General features: G+C 44.0%; 1 protein-coding gene across 1 annotated transcript; it reads right to left on the reverse strand.

Moving 5' to 3' along the window:
- Window positions 1-696: 696 nt before the first annotated feature.
- Window positions 697-13,789, reverse strand: DMRT3 (doublesex and mab-3 related transcription factor 3). Its single transcript, XM_032213973.1, has 2 exons — window positions 13,285-13,789; window positions 697-1,661 (listed from the first exon to the last, which is right to left on the reverse strand). The coding sequence occupies exons 1-2, from the start codon at window positions 13,787-13,789 to the stop codon at window positions 697-699; spliced, it is 1,470 nt and encodes a 489-aa protein (XP_032069864.1).
- Between the last annotated feature and the right edge of the window lie 870 nt (window positions 13,790-14,659).

A 14,659-nucleotide genomic window follows, 5' to 3' on the forward strand; every position in this document is an offset into this window, starting at 1 on the left:
AGAGTTTATTTCCACCCACCCACCCAAGTCCTTAGCATGCTACATTAACCGGACAATTTTAATTAATGTGTTCAATTTTTCCACAAGACAGTTTCATGCAACTTACAGCTGTTATTTACTTTACATTGATGCTATAACATTGTTTTATCAAGCCGTGTGAAAAACATAGGATTTATGGTGCCTCCAAAAAGTATTTCAGCTGGAACCACATGTGGGCAGTTCATTCTTAGTCTTTTTATGACTCATGGGTATAACACCAAGACAGTGATGGTCATAAAGTCAGCAAGGTCATTGCTTAGTCCTCTTGCTATTTAATTATTTGCTTTTTAGTTGCTTATTTATCCTGAGGAGTCCTTTTGTTGAACACTGCATTCAAGACAATATCAACATTCCCAGTAGTGTAAAAGATAATACATGTTTGCTCTTCTTTAATAGTTTTACAACCCCCCCCCCCAGTTTCTTACTTGTGTGTTTAATTTTTTTTTTCAGTAGTAACATTCAGCACTAAAGCCATGAAATAGTAACTATTTGGCATTTTTCAGTGAAGTGCAAGAAATAAAATAAATTATGTCTTTATTGCTAACAGATAGTAACAAGCAGAGTCACTTTTTTCCTGTAGATATATGACCCACTGCTTCTTTTGTATGAAGTCCAGCATTTCTGTCACATTGAAAAATGTCGTGGCAAATAATCATATTACGAAGATGTGTTTAATATTCTAGAATCTGAAGAATCAGATCTTTCATCATAGTCATCCTCTGTATAAATGGGTTGTTTTGCCACAATTGGGCATCCGTCCTCTTGAAGTGAGATTCTAGGATCCTCTGATGGGCGAGTGGGAAGGACAGGAGAACTTCGGAAGACCGTGGCAGAATTAGCAGAGAAGGGACTGACATACTGAGACCTCAGCTGATACTGCTGCTGAAGGGTCATGGTGTTCCACAAAGTAACATCATTGGGTAGAAATGGACTGGACTGGTTCCTTGCCAAAGTATTCCTCAACATCAATGGATACCGAGGAGGTTGTGGGAAGGGATGCTGTAATGGAACAGCCAATGGATTTGGTACAACATTACTAGTATCTGCAGAAAACCTCAGTGTGTCTGGGACTCGAAAAGCAGACCCCACTGACCATTTTGAAGAGGAGATAGGATAGGAGCTCAGAGTGTGTTCAAAGAGGTGCCCATTTGAAGGCAAAACAAGGCCTTCTGGTTCTGCAGAAGTTCTGTCTCCTCCCCCTAGGGAGGATCTGCTTGACAGGAGGACCTCAACCGCACTCACCAGGTCGCCCCCACAGCCTTTCAAAATCAATTCAAGCACGGTTGGCTTTTGGTTAGGGAATATTTTCTTTAACACTTCAAGGGGTGGCCGGTTGGCTTTTAAGCCAAATGGCAGAGAAACTGTCCCTGATGGGCCTTCAATCAAGAAATGGTTCTGCTCTGGTTGATACTTAGGGCTCTCAGGTCTGCTGTCAGTGCTCCCGCTGCTTTTCTGGACTGCGTAACCACCCTCATCAACGGAAACTATTTCAGGGCTCTCGGGAGTGAAGCTGTTCTTGGTCTTGGTCACCTCTGGGGAACTCCTTTGGTCTGTATCTTTGTCACTGTAGGTCTCAGTACTGTCTCCTCCACTGACGTCACCCAGTCGCTCTTCTGTCATGTCTATAAAACAGAGGGCAGCTTTGTTATGCCACTGGGAACAAAGGCATTATCATTTCTGTGTACATTTTTTGACTATTACAAGCACTGAATCCTTATGAATATATTGTTCTAGATTACAAGTATTAAAAAGGTGTTGATTTATAACAAAGATAGGGTATTTGCCCATTTAGCAATAGCAATAGCAGTTAGACTTATATAACGCTTCATAGGGCTTTCAGCCCTCTCTAAGCGGTTTAGAGTCAGCATATCACCCCCACAGTCTGGGTCCTCATTTCACCCACCTCGGAAGGATGGAAAGCTGAGTCAACCTTGAGCCGGTGAGATTAGAACTGCTGAACTGCAGATAACAGTCAGCTGAAGTGGCCTGCAGTACTGCACCCTAACCACTGTGCCACCTCACCTCTTTAATCCATTTATAATGACTTTGGCCCTTTTATTTATTTTCTAGATATTATGCTTTGCTTGTACCACAGACCACAGTCACAAATTGGAAATGAAAATAAGGAAATCATGTCCCCATTTGCTACTTCCCATAACTCTTGTTGTAGATCACTTATCTATTACACCACTACAATATTCTATGTTCATACAGTTATATAAGAATAAACCAAGTATATCATTGAAGCATTTTAGTTCATTTATTAGAAAATATTGAGACTAGATTCAGTGATTCATTAACACCAAATGGTTTTCAAAGGAATTATAGTTTTTCTTTTAGTCAAAGTCAACTGAGAAAAATAGTATTATTTATTTGTGGTCCATGGCATTACTATGATAAAGTACTCTTATCAATCAGCTGTCACTAAATCCTGAAGAGAATCTTAAAACTTTGGTCACTGTTGTCAAAGCATAGGTCAAATGCCAGCTTGAAGCATCCTGTCTGGAAAACATGTATGCTCTCATCTTTATTAATTTCCAAAATAATTGTTCTCAATTTCTGAAACCTCATCATGGTTCACCAAAAGGGAAGTAAGGAGACAGCTAAAGTAAGATTTTTCCTTCCAGAATGCTTGTCTGATGAAGAACTCTTAAATATTCAAGTTTCTATATTGTTTAATAAACTCCAAATTGGTATTAGTAAGGGCTAGAGTTCTGTTGATTTGGGATTGCCTTTTCATATCTAATTAATCATATCTGATTAATATTGAAAGTGTTTTTTAAAAATAATCTCCTTGACTATTTTGCAATTTCCTTTATCCTCACTTACATGACTTGGTGGTACAAATAATAAAATAAATAATAAAATAAAATGAATAAAATAAAATTAAAAATAAAATAGAATAAGACCACAAAGCAAAACAAAAATCTGCCAGATAAATTAAGATTACACACTAATCCTAAACTTTGCCTTTATTTGAGTTCTCTGTGCAGTTCACCAAGCCACACCTCTTTGTGAGAAAACCACAGACAACATGAATGGGGTCTGTTGAATGAAATGTCCTGTAGCATGTTTTCCTAGACACTCCTTCATTTTAGCCTATATTCTTGAACTTCTTGCTAAAATAAAGTAAGCAAGAAATAGCACAAATAGCTACCTGAAATGCACCTGTTTTTACACATTAGATTGGGGTAGGCAACCCTTTTTGATCTGAATATTTAGTCTCATGTTTGCTCGGGGTTCCACTCACTTGTGGCAGGCATAAAAACTATCAGAACCCAGAAACTAATAAGTGTAAAAATACCATACTTATTAGGTATAATAAGAAAATACCCACCAGGATATCTATTACATGAATAACTATAAATTATGCACTTTATATCATAATCTTAACTACATGTAAATCCTAAAAGCATTAATAAATCAATTCCCCTTTCCTCACCTATAATGCCTTCAGGCAACTTATTCTAAATATTCTAGAGACTACTTCTAAATAGTCTACCATTTAGATTTAAATTTTATGTAAAATTGATCTGGAGATTCAATACATGTATCATTATTACAAATATGTATCTGTTTCATTCATTTATTTAAAGAAAGTGAGAGGAAAAAGATAAGTAGAGAAGGTTGTAACCAAAATAGTTTTTGAAAAGTAAATAGGCATTCTTGTTCATTAGCATTTGTAACCAAGAAAAAATAAATATTTCATCTGAATCTGCCAATTTTTTACAGCAAAGTGCATAAATGTTCATGTTGCAATAGATAGAACCAAACCCAAATGGAATTCAAGAAAAAATATTTTATTACAGTTTTAAAATGCCAAATCTTTCAGGTGAAGATTTTGTGTGTCAGGATTCAATTAACATTGCTTTGAAAATATTCACATTTGTACATTATTTTGCTGTCAGACTAACAGAATTCAACAAGATTTCTAGATCTATTTATCAAATTGTATCCTATGTTGTTAAGCCTACATTACAATTGCAAGTCATCCTAAGTGTTGGTCCAAATCTCAGATTGAACTCTTTTTCCCCCTTCAAGAATCCATCTCACCTGCTGAATCTACACACACCTTTAATTCACGTGTGTAACTTTTAATTTTACATTGCTGAAACTGAGTAAGTGGATTTATAGCAAGTTTATTGAAATCCCCAGAAGTAGCTTGAAGCTTAGTTCATGTCCCCAGCAGTCTCCCAGAGAACCATATAATCCCTTTTCATTCAAACAGACTACCTGAAAAGATGTATACAATAAGTCATTCAAACATGGGCATTTGAATGAAGCTAAATATTTATATCTATTTAAATTAAAGAGGACTTTATTTGCTGCTTTAGATAACTTAGCTCAACAATTATTTTCCTTCTGAGAATGATCACTTACATGTCGAATATATACACAGATGGTGTAAAGCAGGGCCTCCAACCTTGGCAAACTTAACACCCTTGGACTTTAATTCTTAGAATTCTATGGATTCTATGAATTCCCCAGCCAGCCAAATCCACAGGTCTTAAAAGATTCCAAGCTTGGACAACCCTATATAAACATATCTGTTGTTTATTTGATTTTGGCTTTATGTGTGTGTGAACCCAGCCATTGCTATTTATGATCCATGTTTCTAGCTTAATTTATTCTGTAAATTTAGCCTATTGTAGTTTATTCAACAATCCACACTTAGCCCTGCCATGGTTTAGCATGGTGTCTGAACCAGGTCAGAAATTCTTGCAAAACATCATCCAGCAGCAGCAGCAGCTGCTTAGCCCCCTGGAGCAAGCAGGGATCTTTGACGGATGGAGGTGTCCTCCTCCCTTCTCCTAAGCCGTTAAGCAGAAAAGTGCTGACTAGCTGGCAGGGAAGAATTTCTCATCAATGAGCTTTGATTGTATTTGGTAAAGAAAATGCCTGTTGCCTGGTAACATTTCACTTGAGCCTGACCTACTCCAAAGTTATTGCTACCCGATTCGATTTACACTGTCCTCTGGTGATTACTGTAATCTTTTAAACTGGGAGGTTCATACATCAGTGGGGCAAAAATTGTGTGCTTGTCCCCCTCAGATTTATATGCTTTGAAGAAGAGCCAGACAGGGTAGCCTGTTTCTTCAAGCAATGGAGAAATCAATGCAACCTTCAAACCCCTCATGACCAGGAATGTTGCCCCCACACAGTATGTTAAGACCAAAACCTCACACGATGTTTAGGTATCCACTAAGAGAAACCATGGGAACCATCCAATGAATCAAGCAACACAGCACTAGAGACAATCTTGCAAAGACAACAACCTAAGTGGAGGATGAGTACAGACAGAGATAACTTGGCAAGCAACTGAAAGCTAACACGTCATATATATGTACTCATCAAAACTATGAGCATTTAAATTTCATTGATTTCAACGTGCTTACTTTTCTCCCAGGGCAACAGGCTGGCCTCCAGCTGGCTATTAGCCAGCATGATTACAGCAGTAATCCACTTCCTTGGAATTGAGAAAGGAGAACTCTTAACTATTCCTAGGATTAAAGAATGAATTTTCACCACTGCAATTGTAATAAATGTTCCATAGAACTATATCAAGGTACAGCTAGTACCTTGATATTTGATCAAAGCAAATATTTTTATGTCATCTCACTAATTACTTTATACTTATTCTAATTCTCTAGGGATTCTGCTCTTAAAAGATTCTCTGTTCTTAAGGATTGTGTCAGGGAATCTTCAGTCATTCAATTAAATCAATTAAATCAGTGGAATTAAAAAAAACCCACTCAAATGCTAAGGGAATTGTGTTACATACTTTTCTTTTTGAATAAGTTTTGCTTTGAATGGAAGTATTTTGTGTGCTCCATCTTGTGTATGGTACTCATCATGGATGATGATAAGGTTTGAACAATTCTGATATAGTCACTGATATCTATCAAACAAGAGCAGGAATAAATTATTCCAAATTATCTTCTTCCCATTTAGGTCTACTGGGAAAGGCAGAGACTGATTTCAAGAGAAATTCAGCTAAGAATTACAATATTACATGGTTCTGAAGCAACAGTATAACAATATACCACCACCTGTAAAGTTTCCTAATATATATTATTTTTCTTGATTTTAACTAGAGAAAACAAGAAGAGAAATGCTAGCTATATTTTCTTTCTTGAAAAGGATGCCACTTCTAAGACTACAAAAATACTCTAATAGCTCCCTTCTTAATCTCCAGCAGTAGGACAGGGCCTTCTTCACTGCCCAAGTTACAACCTCTCCCTTAATGGTGAGGGAAACACACATAGCTGCCCAAACTCTGTTTGCCATTAATTAAAATGCCTCTTTCCATTAAATTCAGTTTTTAAAAAATCCCTCAGCAAATGCAAAAAGAAATATAAAGAAAGACCAGATCTCCTCACCCAGAAAGTAAAAATAACAAGAATGGCAAATATTAAAGATCTTTAGTGAAGGGTTCGTACTCGGAGATAAGAACGGAAAAACCATTTCTAGTAGGAAAAGATGGCATTTTAGAAGATGCTTCAATATGAAGCTGAAGATGCAATGCCCAGAATGCTATGCACACTATTGCCCCAAAGAGCAAGGAAACGTTTGATGGGAAAAGGTTGACATTCAGAAGAGTCTGATGCTGTCAAGGAGCAAGTCTTGCTCGCTTGTGCAGTTGTCAAATCCAAGTTCTTCCATTTTAATGCGGGGGGGGGGGGAACAACCACCAAAATCTATTGAAGTAAATATGCACCTTCAAATTATGGACATTTGCAACAGAATTTAAACTCCTAAAAATGTGCAGCGGGGTTGTTTGCTTGCTCAGGATGAAGCCTAATCAAAATAAAGGAAACTGCAACAATTCTGTGCAGATAGATTCATTCTGTTGAATCCCATAACACTGTTCCCAAGTAAGGCCCACAGCACTGCAGTCTCTCCCACTCCCCCATTGACTCAGAATGGAGTCTTAGCTTACTCTACACTTTTTATAAGATTAAATGGAGACTCCAAACCAAGGGTGGCAACTATGACAACTTTACAACCTGTGGACTTCAACTCCCAGGAGTGGCTCAGGAATCTGGAGGTTGAAATCCTCAGGTCCTAAAGGGGTCATAGTTGCTCATCCCTGTTCAAAATTCCTCTTTGGAAATGATGTGGGGAGCAAGGGAGGGAAAGAGAGAGAGAATGGCCTGAATATGTCACCTCTGAACAATGTGTGTGTGTGTGTGTGTGTGTGTGTGTGTGTGTGTAATTTTCTGCAATCAAAATGGCTAATGCAAAGGCCTCCCACAGCATCTAAATTCGTATTTACTGGGAAGGTGGAGGAGAGAGAAAATCGGAAGGCATAAACGAAAGAATCACACGTGGACACAGATTTTGGGTTAACAATTTGAGTTCTTGTATGTGCCAGTATTTAAATTTTGCATAATAGTTCAAGTTACACGAGTCTTAAAAAAACTACCGTTTTGCCTAGATTCCATAATTTATTAAAGTGGGAATTACAATTTCTAGGATCTGTTCAGAGTTGGGGAGAAAAGAAACCTGGCAGCACTCATTCCCCAGAGTGACTATTTGGGGATCAGGTGCAGTTTGTTCGGCTTGTCTAACTTAAACGGACGGAGGCGCGCGGCAGACCGATCCATAGCTCGGGACTGAAGATCAGGCTGGAGAGGACCGGAAAGCGGGAAAAGGAGGCGTTGGTCCAAATCTTCCTAATCCGGACAAATAGTTAACGCAGAAACCCAACATCGAACCGGACTGACTCGGAACAAATATTCTGGGGCAAGATAGAATTTGCACACACAAAAATTATGGCGAACGTCGCCTTTTGGGGTTTTGGTTTTCATAGATAAAAACGACCGATCCGCACCTCAATTTTTAGAAAAGGACAGCAACATTCCCGAGGTCTGGTTCGGGCGCGTGGGGAGCTCCTGCTTCGCGCTTCTCCTGGGGACAGGAAAAGGAGGCGCTGGAAACAAAATTCCGGCCACAGCCTAAATGTCTTAAACAGCCCCATCTGAAGAAGTGCATTTCCGCATTTGGTCCCCTACGAGAGCGAGGGCGAAAAAGAGAGGGAGTCTAGAGAAAGAGAGGGAGAGGGAGAGGGAGAGGGAGAGGGAGAGGGAGAGAGAGAGAGAGAGAGAGAGAGAGAGAATGAAAGGCGGGGGAGAGGAGAGAGATAGAGGGAGAGAGAGAGGGAGAGAGAGAGAGTTGCAAAGAGATTTGCGGCAGAGAATTCGGAATGGAGTGCGAGGGAGAGGCGGCGTGTAGGTCGAGGTCCCAAGTTTAAGCTCCAGAAACCCGTAGCCCTCCAAGCGCACGCATGAGTAAGGAAAGAGTAAACATCTTTACACACGATGTTTAACCAGGGTCAGTTAATCTATTTTTTGAACTCATGAACTCACCAAAAGAGCTCGTCGGCGCGCTAAGACACCTTCCCTCCCCTCCCACCCAGCTCTGAACAAATGTAATACTTGCAAACAATTCGGTTTGCAAGTCGCCGAGGCTAGAGCGCGGCGTAGATCCCACCTGTGTAAAATCGGAACGGGTCGCCAGAGACTTAGGAGCGAGCCTGTAGCCCTGTGTGGGGGATGACCCATCAGCGGTTTTCCATCTAAGTAGGACTCCTAACCTGGTTCATTCACGAGCCCTACTTTCCTTAATCGTGGTTTAACACGACCCAAAATCGAGGATGTTGATTCATATATTGCCCAAGCCAACGGAAGGCAACCACACGATGCCTGACTTGAAATACCACGCCAAGACTAAGTTAAGAGCTGCAAAGCTATCTGGGGAGTTCTGGGAGTTGAAGTCCCCCAGGCTTAATGTTGCCAAGGTTGGAGACCCCTGTGATATGGGAACACGGACCAACATACTTCCGATTTCGGGAGAGACGTGGTAGGCACCAACGTCCTGCCTTCTCCTTGCGCAGAAAGGATCGCAATCAAAGGGCTTGGGGGGACGCTGCTGGCCAAGCTCGGTGCCCCAGCTCCAAGTCTTCATCAGAAGCCAACAAAACACCTTGATGAAGGTCGCTTACACTCGGTAACGTCTGACTTCCGCCCCGTCCCATTGCTTCTTTCAGCTGCGACTCCAAAAACCCATCATTCCCAGCTCCGCTTTGTCTGAAGAACCTGGAAACTGGAATCCTTGCCCCGACAATTTCCACTCAGCGGCGGGAACGCTTCTCTTCAGTGATGGGCTCTCTAGCCAAACGAAGAATGATGAGATCTGTGCAGGCTCCTCCTAAGGCTTGGGAGTCGGTCGGGATCGCTGGGGCTTCGCCAAACCAGGCCGTGCAGGACTCGATTGCACCGGGGGCTCAGACGCAGGTTTGTGCGCTCCCCACACTTTGCAGACACTCACCTCTGGGTTAGCGCTGACTGAACCCATCGCCGTTTATGCATCAGATCTTGGTTAATAGATTAGGGCCTTGTGTAAATCCAGCCGGGGTCTCCTTCATTGCTTGATTGTCTCCCGAGAGCGGGGACGAAAATATCTGGAAAGAACCTCACGTCTTTGACAGGTATCCAGAATAATGGAAGTGGGTTTTTTTTTAAAAGCACCCCACCTTCTGATAGCAGCCTCGATCTATTGCTTTCTTGGAAAATCTACCCTACTTTAACTGGTGTGATTTAAAATGTGGGGTTTGGGAGGGGGTATCCCTTCCTCCGCAGTCCAACCCTAGCAGTGGCATTGCACAACGAATGGGCACTTTTACAGCCCACTTTCTGCCCTGTTACTTTTCCTCCAAACAAACAAACAAACAAACAAACAAACCCCTATACAAAAGCGGGTGGGTTTCTGGAGTCAGCAAAAGAAGCTGCTGTGGAGTCCGAAAAAAAAACTTCCAGGTGGACACTGAGAGTTTGGGATGGTGTCACTAAATGAAATGGGGGACCCTTCTTGTTGACCGGGTAGACATGGCCTTCTCTATAGCTGCCTAATGTTGGTGGAATTAGCTACTGCAGGAAAAGCTTTTGGGAAGCTAACACTTTCTCACTGCAACTATCTAGAGAAAAGGATGGTTTCAATCCTCACTATTGATTTGTCTATATTTCTTTATTATCTCGTTTGTTTTATTTTGTTTTATTGTCTTTTTATCTTTTTTTCAAACTTTAGTCCTTGTTTATATTGATAAATAGAGCCTGAGCTCAATTTCATTTTTTTTATTTAAATGCATAAAACAAGGGATTAAACCATAAGTGCAATAATTAATTCAGATGTGTAACAATGAGAGGCTACCCTCAAAATTGCAATTAACTATTACAGCCTTATCCTGCTTCTTCCTTTCATCTATTTTCTCTTTCTTTTCTTGCCTACTTAATGTCAACCAGATCCACAGTGCCGACTCAAAAGATCCACTGACCTTAACAAACATCACTCCCAGGAAAAAGCATGAGAATAAACTTGCAGCCTAGATTCTTTTATATGCCTTCTGTTTTCTTGAAAACGTGGATGAGCCAGGACCAACATTAGGAAGACAACAGGAAAAAGGACTAGAGTTGTTTTATAATTAAAAGTTAGCGTCAGGATGACTTCATTGAAATATTCATTTTGGTTCATATATTCTTCTAACTCTCTAGGCAGCAAAAAAGATATTTATTTTCCTGATTTTTTTTTAAAAAAATAGAGGGGAATAAGAAGAGATTAGATGAAGCTAATACTCAAAATTGCCACTGTAGAAAGCTTCTAGTGTGTATTCAAGTAATGATGGTGTATTTAATAAATAAGCAAATCGTGTTTACATAAACCATGGCTTACTGTATATGATACCAGAAGGAACTGTTAAAGTAAGAAACAAGTTTACTAACTCATTGCAGGACCAAATGTAAAATCCTTGGAATTTTCCAGGCTCATGAGTATCTACTAACAGACTTTCTCACAGGATTTAGTAGGACTTGGCACATGTCCATTTCTTTTAGGCTTTAATTTTTATGGATCTTTTTAAAAATTGTCCACAGACTGATTTTCTGTTTTCACCAAGTTTCTGCAATGGGAGAAGAAGCCTTTAAAAAAAAAGCTTTCTATAAACGCTAACTGTGAAGTGGATCTATTTTGATTTTTCCAGATATATGATGAACCTAAATGGGACTGATTATTGTTGTCCAATAGTTTTAAGGGACTTTCAAGTTTCAGGTTGATGAAAGAGTAAATTCAGACATGAATATTGTTTCCAACAGATTTGCAAAGCACATCTTGTCTTTGGGAGTTACCTACAGAGTAACTCCCAAAAGGGTCCATGGGCTTCCACTCTATGCTTTCTTTGACCTGAAAGGTGACCTCAAATGTGACTCAAAAAACAACAGACCTGTGGAAAACTTGTTGTCTTCTGAAGAACCTTTTTAAAGATGGTGTCCATAGCTATTCAGGAACCCTGTTTCCAGAAAGAGAAGTCAAGAACCACCCTTAATATTTAATACAAAACAGGGTGTTCAGTAAAGCCCTTTTAAGAAAGGCTTATGGCTTGCCATGGCAAAATAACACTCCAGTTTTCAAATCCTTCAACATTTGACTGTGGAAAGTACTTCAAAGGCTGAATGTCATCCCAAAATCTGATGGAAGTGAAAATAAAATAGAATATATCTACATTGGTCATTGACCAGAATAATAAACAGCTTTATAGTAGGATTTACTAGACAGGGCTCAAGTGGAAATACATACTTTTAGAATTATTATTATTAAACCCTGAATTACTCTCCTTAAACTTAAAAGAGGCTGCTGATTGGGTGAAGCATTGAGCATCCAGAAGTAGTCAGGATGACAGAGAACCAACAAATTAAGATGATCCTGAGATGGCAAGGCTGGTTTCTTTTCCCCATGCCTGAGGCTAGGTTCACACATTACACCAAACCCCAAATTGTTTTAGTATACCTTGTGGAACCACCACAGTAGATCCACTGCTTGAACAACTCACCAAGTCACAAGCTGCCTTAAATTGCTTGGTGTCACAAGCCAGTCTAAGTCAAAACTAAGCAATCGAAATCAGGGCTTTGCCTGTTGGGTGAACCAGGCCAAAAGTGTACAAAAGGGGAGTTTTAATTTTTCCTTTTCAGACCCCTCTCAAATTGCTTCTCACCTAGAAACTTAGTCTGACAATCCACCGGTTTTACAAGAATAGCGCCAGATAAAAGCTTTTTGGGAAGCCAACTCAGAAGTCAATTTTTCCGAATCCATCTTCCGAGGAGCTGTACTTAACCTGCGACCTTGTCTTTAAGCCTGCAGCAATCGACAGGCTTCATCATATCCTGCTACAACCACAGCACGGATCTGTTCCCTTTCTACTGTGGAAAGCGCCGCGCCTCTGAAGAAACGCCGGAGGGGATTAAAATCTCCCGAGAGAAAGCCCAGAAGCTCCCCTGCAGAGGACGCCTTAAGTCTCGGAGACGATCCCGGTGGGCACAAAGCTAATCGCTGCTCTTCGGGGATGGGTAGAGGTGCTGTCCACTTCCTTCCCCCAGACGGGGGAGAGGACGGGGCTTCGATTATTAAGCTTCTTCCAAGAGACCCTTTCTGGCCCAAAGGGGAGACGCTCGCTCCCCGCTCAATCTTCCACCAGCTCTGCGTTGGCGGGGCTGGAATCGTCGACAGGACAAAAGCGCACGTCGCCAGGCTGCCTGCCTGCCTCCGCCCCTGGAACCTGCTCTGGTCTTGGGCTGCTTTCACCCGCAGGGAAGCGAAGAACAGAAGAGAAGATCGCGGGAGACGGGCAAGGCTGAGCTCCGTTCGGAGGCGAAGACTAGGGCCCAGCAGTCCAGCCCGCGAACGAGCGAGAGAAGATCGCCTCCCCGCCCTCGAAGCTCCTAGTCCTAAAAGACGCCGGGCTAATCCCCCCAGCTCGCTGGTGCGGGGGCTGTTCGAGACCAAACATTTGTTCCTGTGCCCCCCCGGGGGTCTCTATCCGGATCGGAGAAAGCAGGAGCATCGGGGTAGCTCTTTGGCGGAGCCCTAATTGCGGAGTCCTCCCGTCGCGCAGGGCCAGGGGCTCCACTGTTAAGCCTGATGAATTGGGGGCGCCGATCCTTTCATTTCCCTGCCTCATCGCGGGTTTCCTGGCTCCTTCACCGGGCCCGCAGCAGCCCCCCCTCCCCCAACTGGCCGGGCTCTGGGCTCGGAAAGCGCCCGGCCGCCATCCCGCACTGGGGTTCTGCCTTCCGTTCAAGAGACAGCCGAGTCATTTTAGGACACCCAACCGCCCCCTCGAGAAAACCGCCCGGCTCTTCCCCCGCTCGAGGGATCAAGTGCACCGACAGCTATACCGCCCGTCCCCTGAGCACCTACCTGCTTTGGCCAGAGGCGGCGGCGGGAGGACGGCGGCGGGCTGCTCGGAAGCCCATCTCAGCGCGGCGGCAGCTGCGGCCAACTCCATGGGGGGACGATGCGAGGCGGCGGCCGGGCCCTCCGCGGGGCCAGGGACGGCGGCGACGGCGGGCGCTGCTCCGGGGTGCCCGGGCGGCGTAGCAGAGGCGGGCGTAGGAGCAGCGGAGGCAGCAGCAGCGGCGGGCAGGGCGCGCAGCGTGTCGGGCAGGAGGCTCTCCAGGCTCTCGTTGGCCTGTTGGCGGCGCAGCGCCACCTGGGCGGCCATGACGCGCTGCCGCTCGATGATGAGGATGCACTTCTCGCAGGTGCAGTCCTTGAAGCGGCAGTAACGCTTGTGGCCCTTCAGCCAGGAGAGAACGCCGTGATTGCGGCAGCGCGCGCACTTGGGCGTCCGCTGCAGGGGCGCCCGGGCCGGCTGAGCCACAGGGCCGCCCATGTAAAGGTACGGGGAGCCGTAGCCGTTCATGGCGCCCGCGGGGGCCACCTCAGCCCTCCACCGCAGCCGCTAAGCCCGGCTCACTCGCGCCGGGGCCATGGTCGGACAAAGGCGGCGGCGGCGGCGACGCTTGCCTCGGGTCTGTTGGCGCCGAACCAGACGCTGAACTCGCCTCACAGCTCAAGTGCAAGTTGGGTTGGCGGCTCTCTCGCCCGCCAGCCTTCCCCGCCCCTCGGACCAGGCTCCTCCTCCCCGCCGAAGCCGCGGCGCTTCTGTCTTTCCCCTGGCTGCGCCAAATTCCTCGCCCCGCCCTCCCCCCTCAGCCCCCCCCCACTTTTCTGGAGACAGGTGGACTTGCCCACTGCGCCGCTCTCCTCGCTGAGGCCGTTTCTTCCGCGAAAGTGGGGGGGGGGGAGCGCCACTTCGAGCGGGGGGGGGGAGAGTGAGGCTCCCAACGCGTGCGCGCCTGTAGGTGAAAGCCACGGACGTTGCACGTTGCTGGCGTTGTCCCTTCTGGATGGGGACGCAAGGCACTCGATGCTCCTGCTAGGCTTTGGGGCCTGCAAAGCAACCGGGACCCCGCTTTCTGCAGAAAAGGGGCGGAGCTATTGCTGAAGGTCCTGTATCCCAGCCCTCGAAAACTTTCAAGCGCCGGGATTGGCTCAAGGGACCCTACCAGGCGTTAACTCTTTCCCATCCGGCGCGATTTCTAACCAATAATCCGCTTTAAATCGCTCCCTTAGGGTGAATTTATAAGCACCGTGTTAGAGGATGCAGAACGGGAGATCAAGGTGTATTTTCCCCCCCCCAAAAAAACCTTCCCTCCCCCACAATACATAAGCAGAAATCTGTTCCAGAAATACATGCATACATACATATTTACATCCCAATGAGTGTGAG

Source organism: Thamnophis elegans, chromosome 3 (genome assembly GCF_009769535.1).
Source record: "Thamnophis elegans isolate rThaEle1 chromosome 3, rThaEle1.pri, whole genome shotgun sequence".
In the NCBI taxonomy this organism is placed as follows: Eukaryota; Metazoa; Chordata; class Lepidosauria; order Squamata; family Colubridae; genus Thamnophis; species Thamnophis elegans.

What these genes read in the sequence shown, in the direction of transcription:
- DMRT3 (XM_032213973.1), bottom strand. Translation starts at nt 13,789, where the DNA reads ATGAACGGCTACGGCTCCCCGTACCTTTACATGGGCGGCCCTGTGGCT. An exon ending in GCCGCCTCTGGCCAAAGCAG is followed by an intron (nt 1,662 to 13,284) that starts GTAGGTGCTCAG and finishes TCTGTTTTATAG; the next exon opens with ACATGACAGAAGAGCGACTG.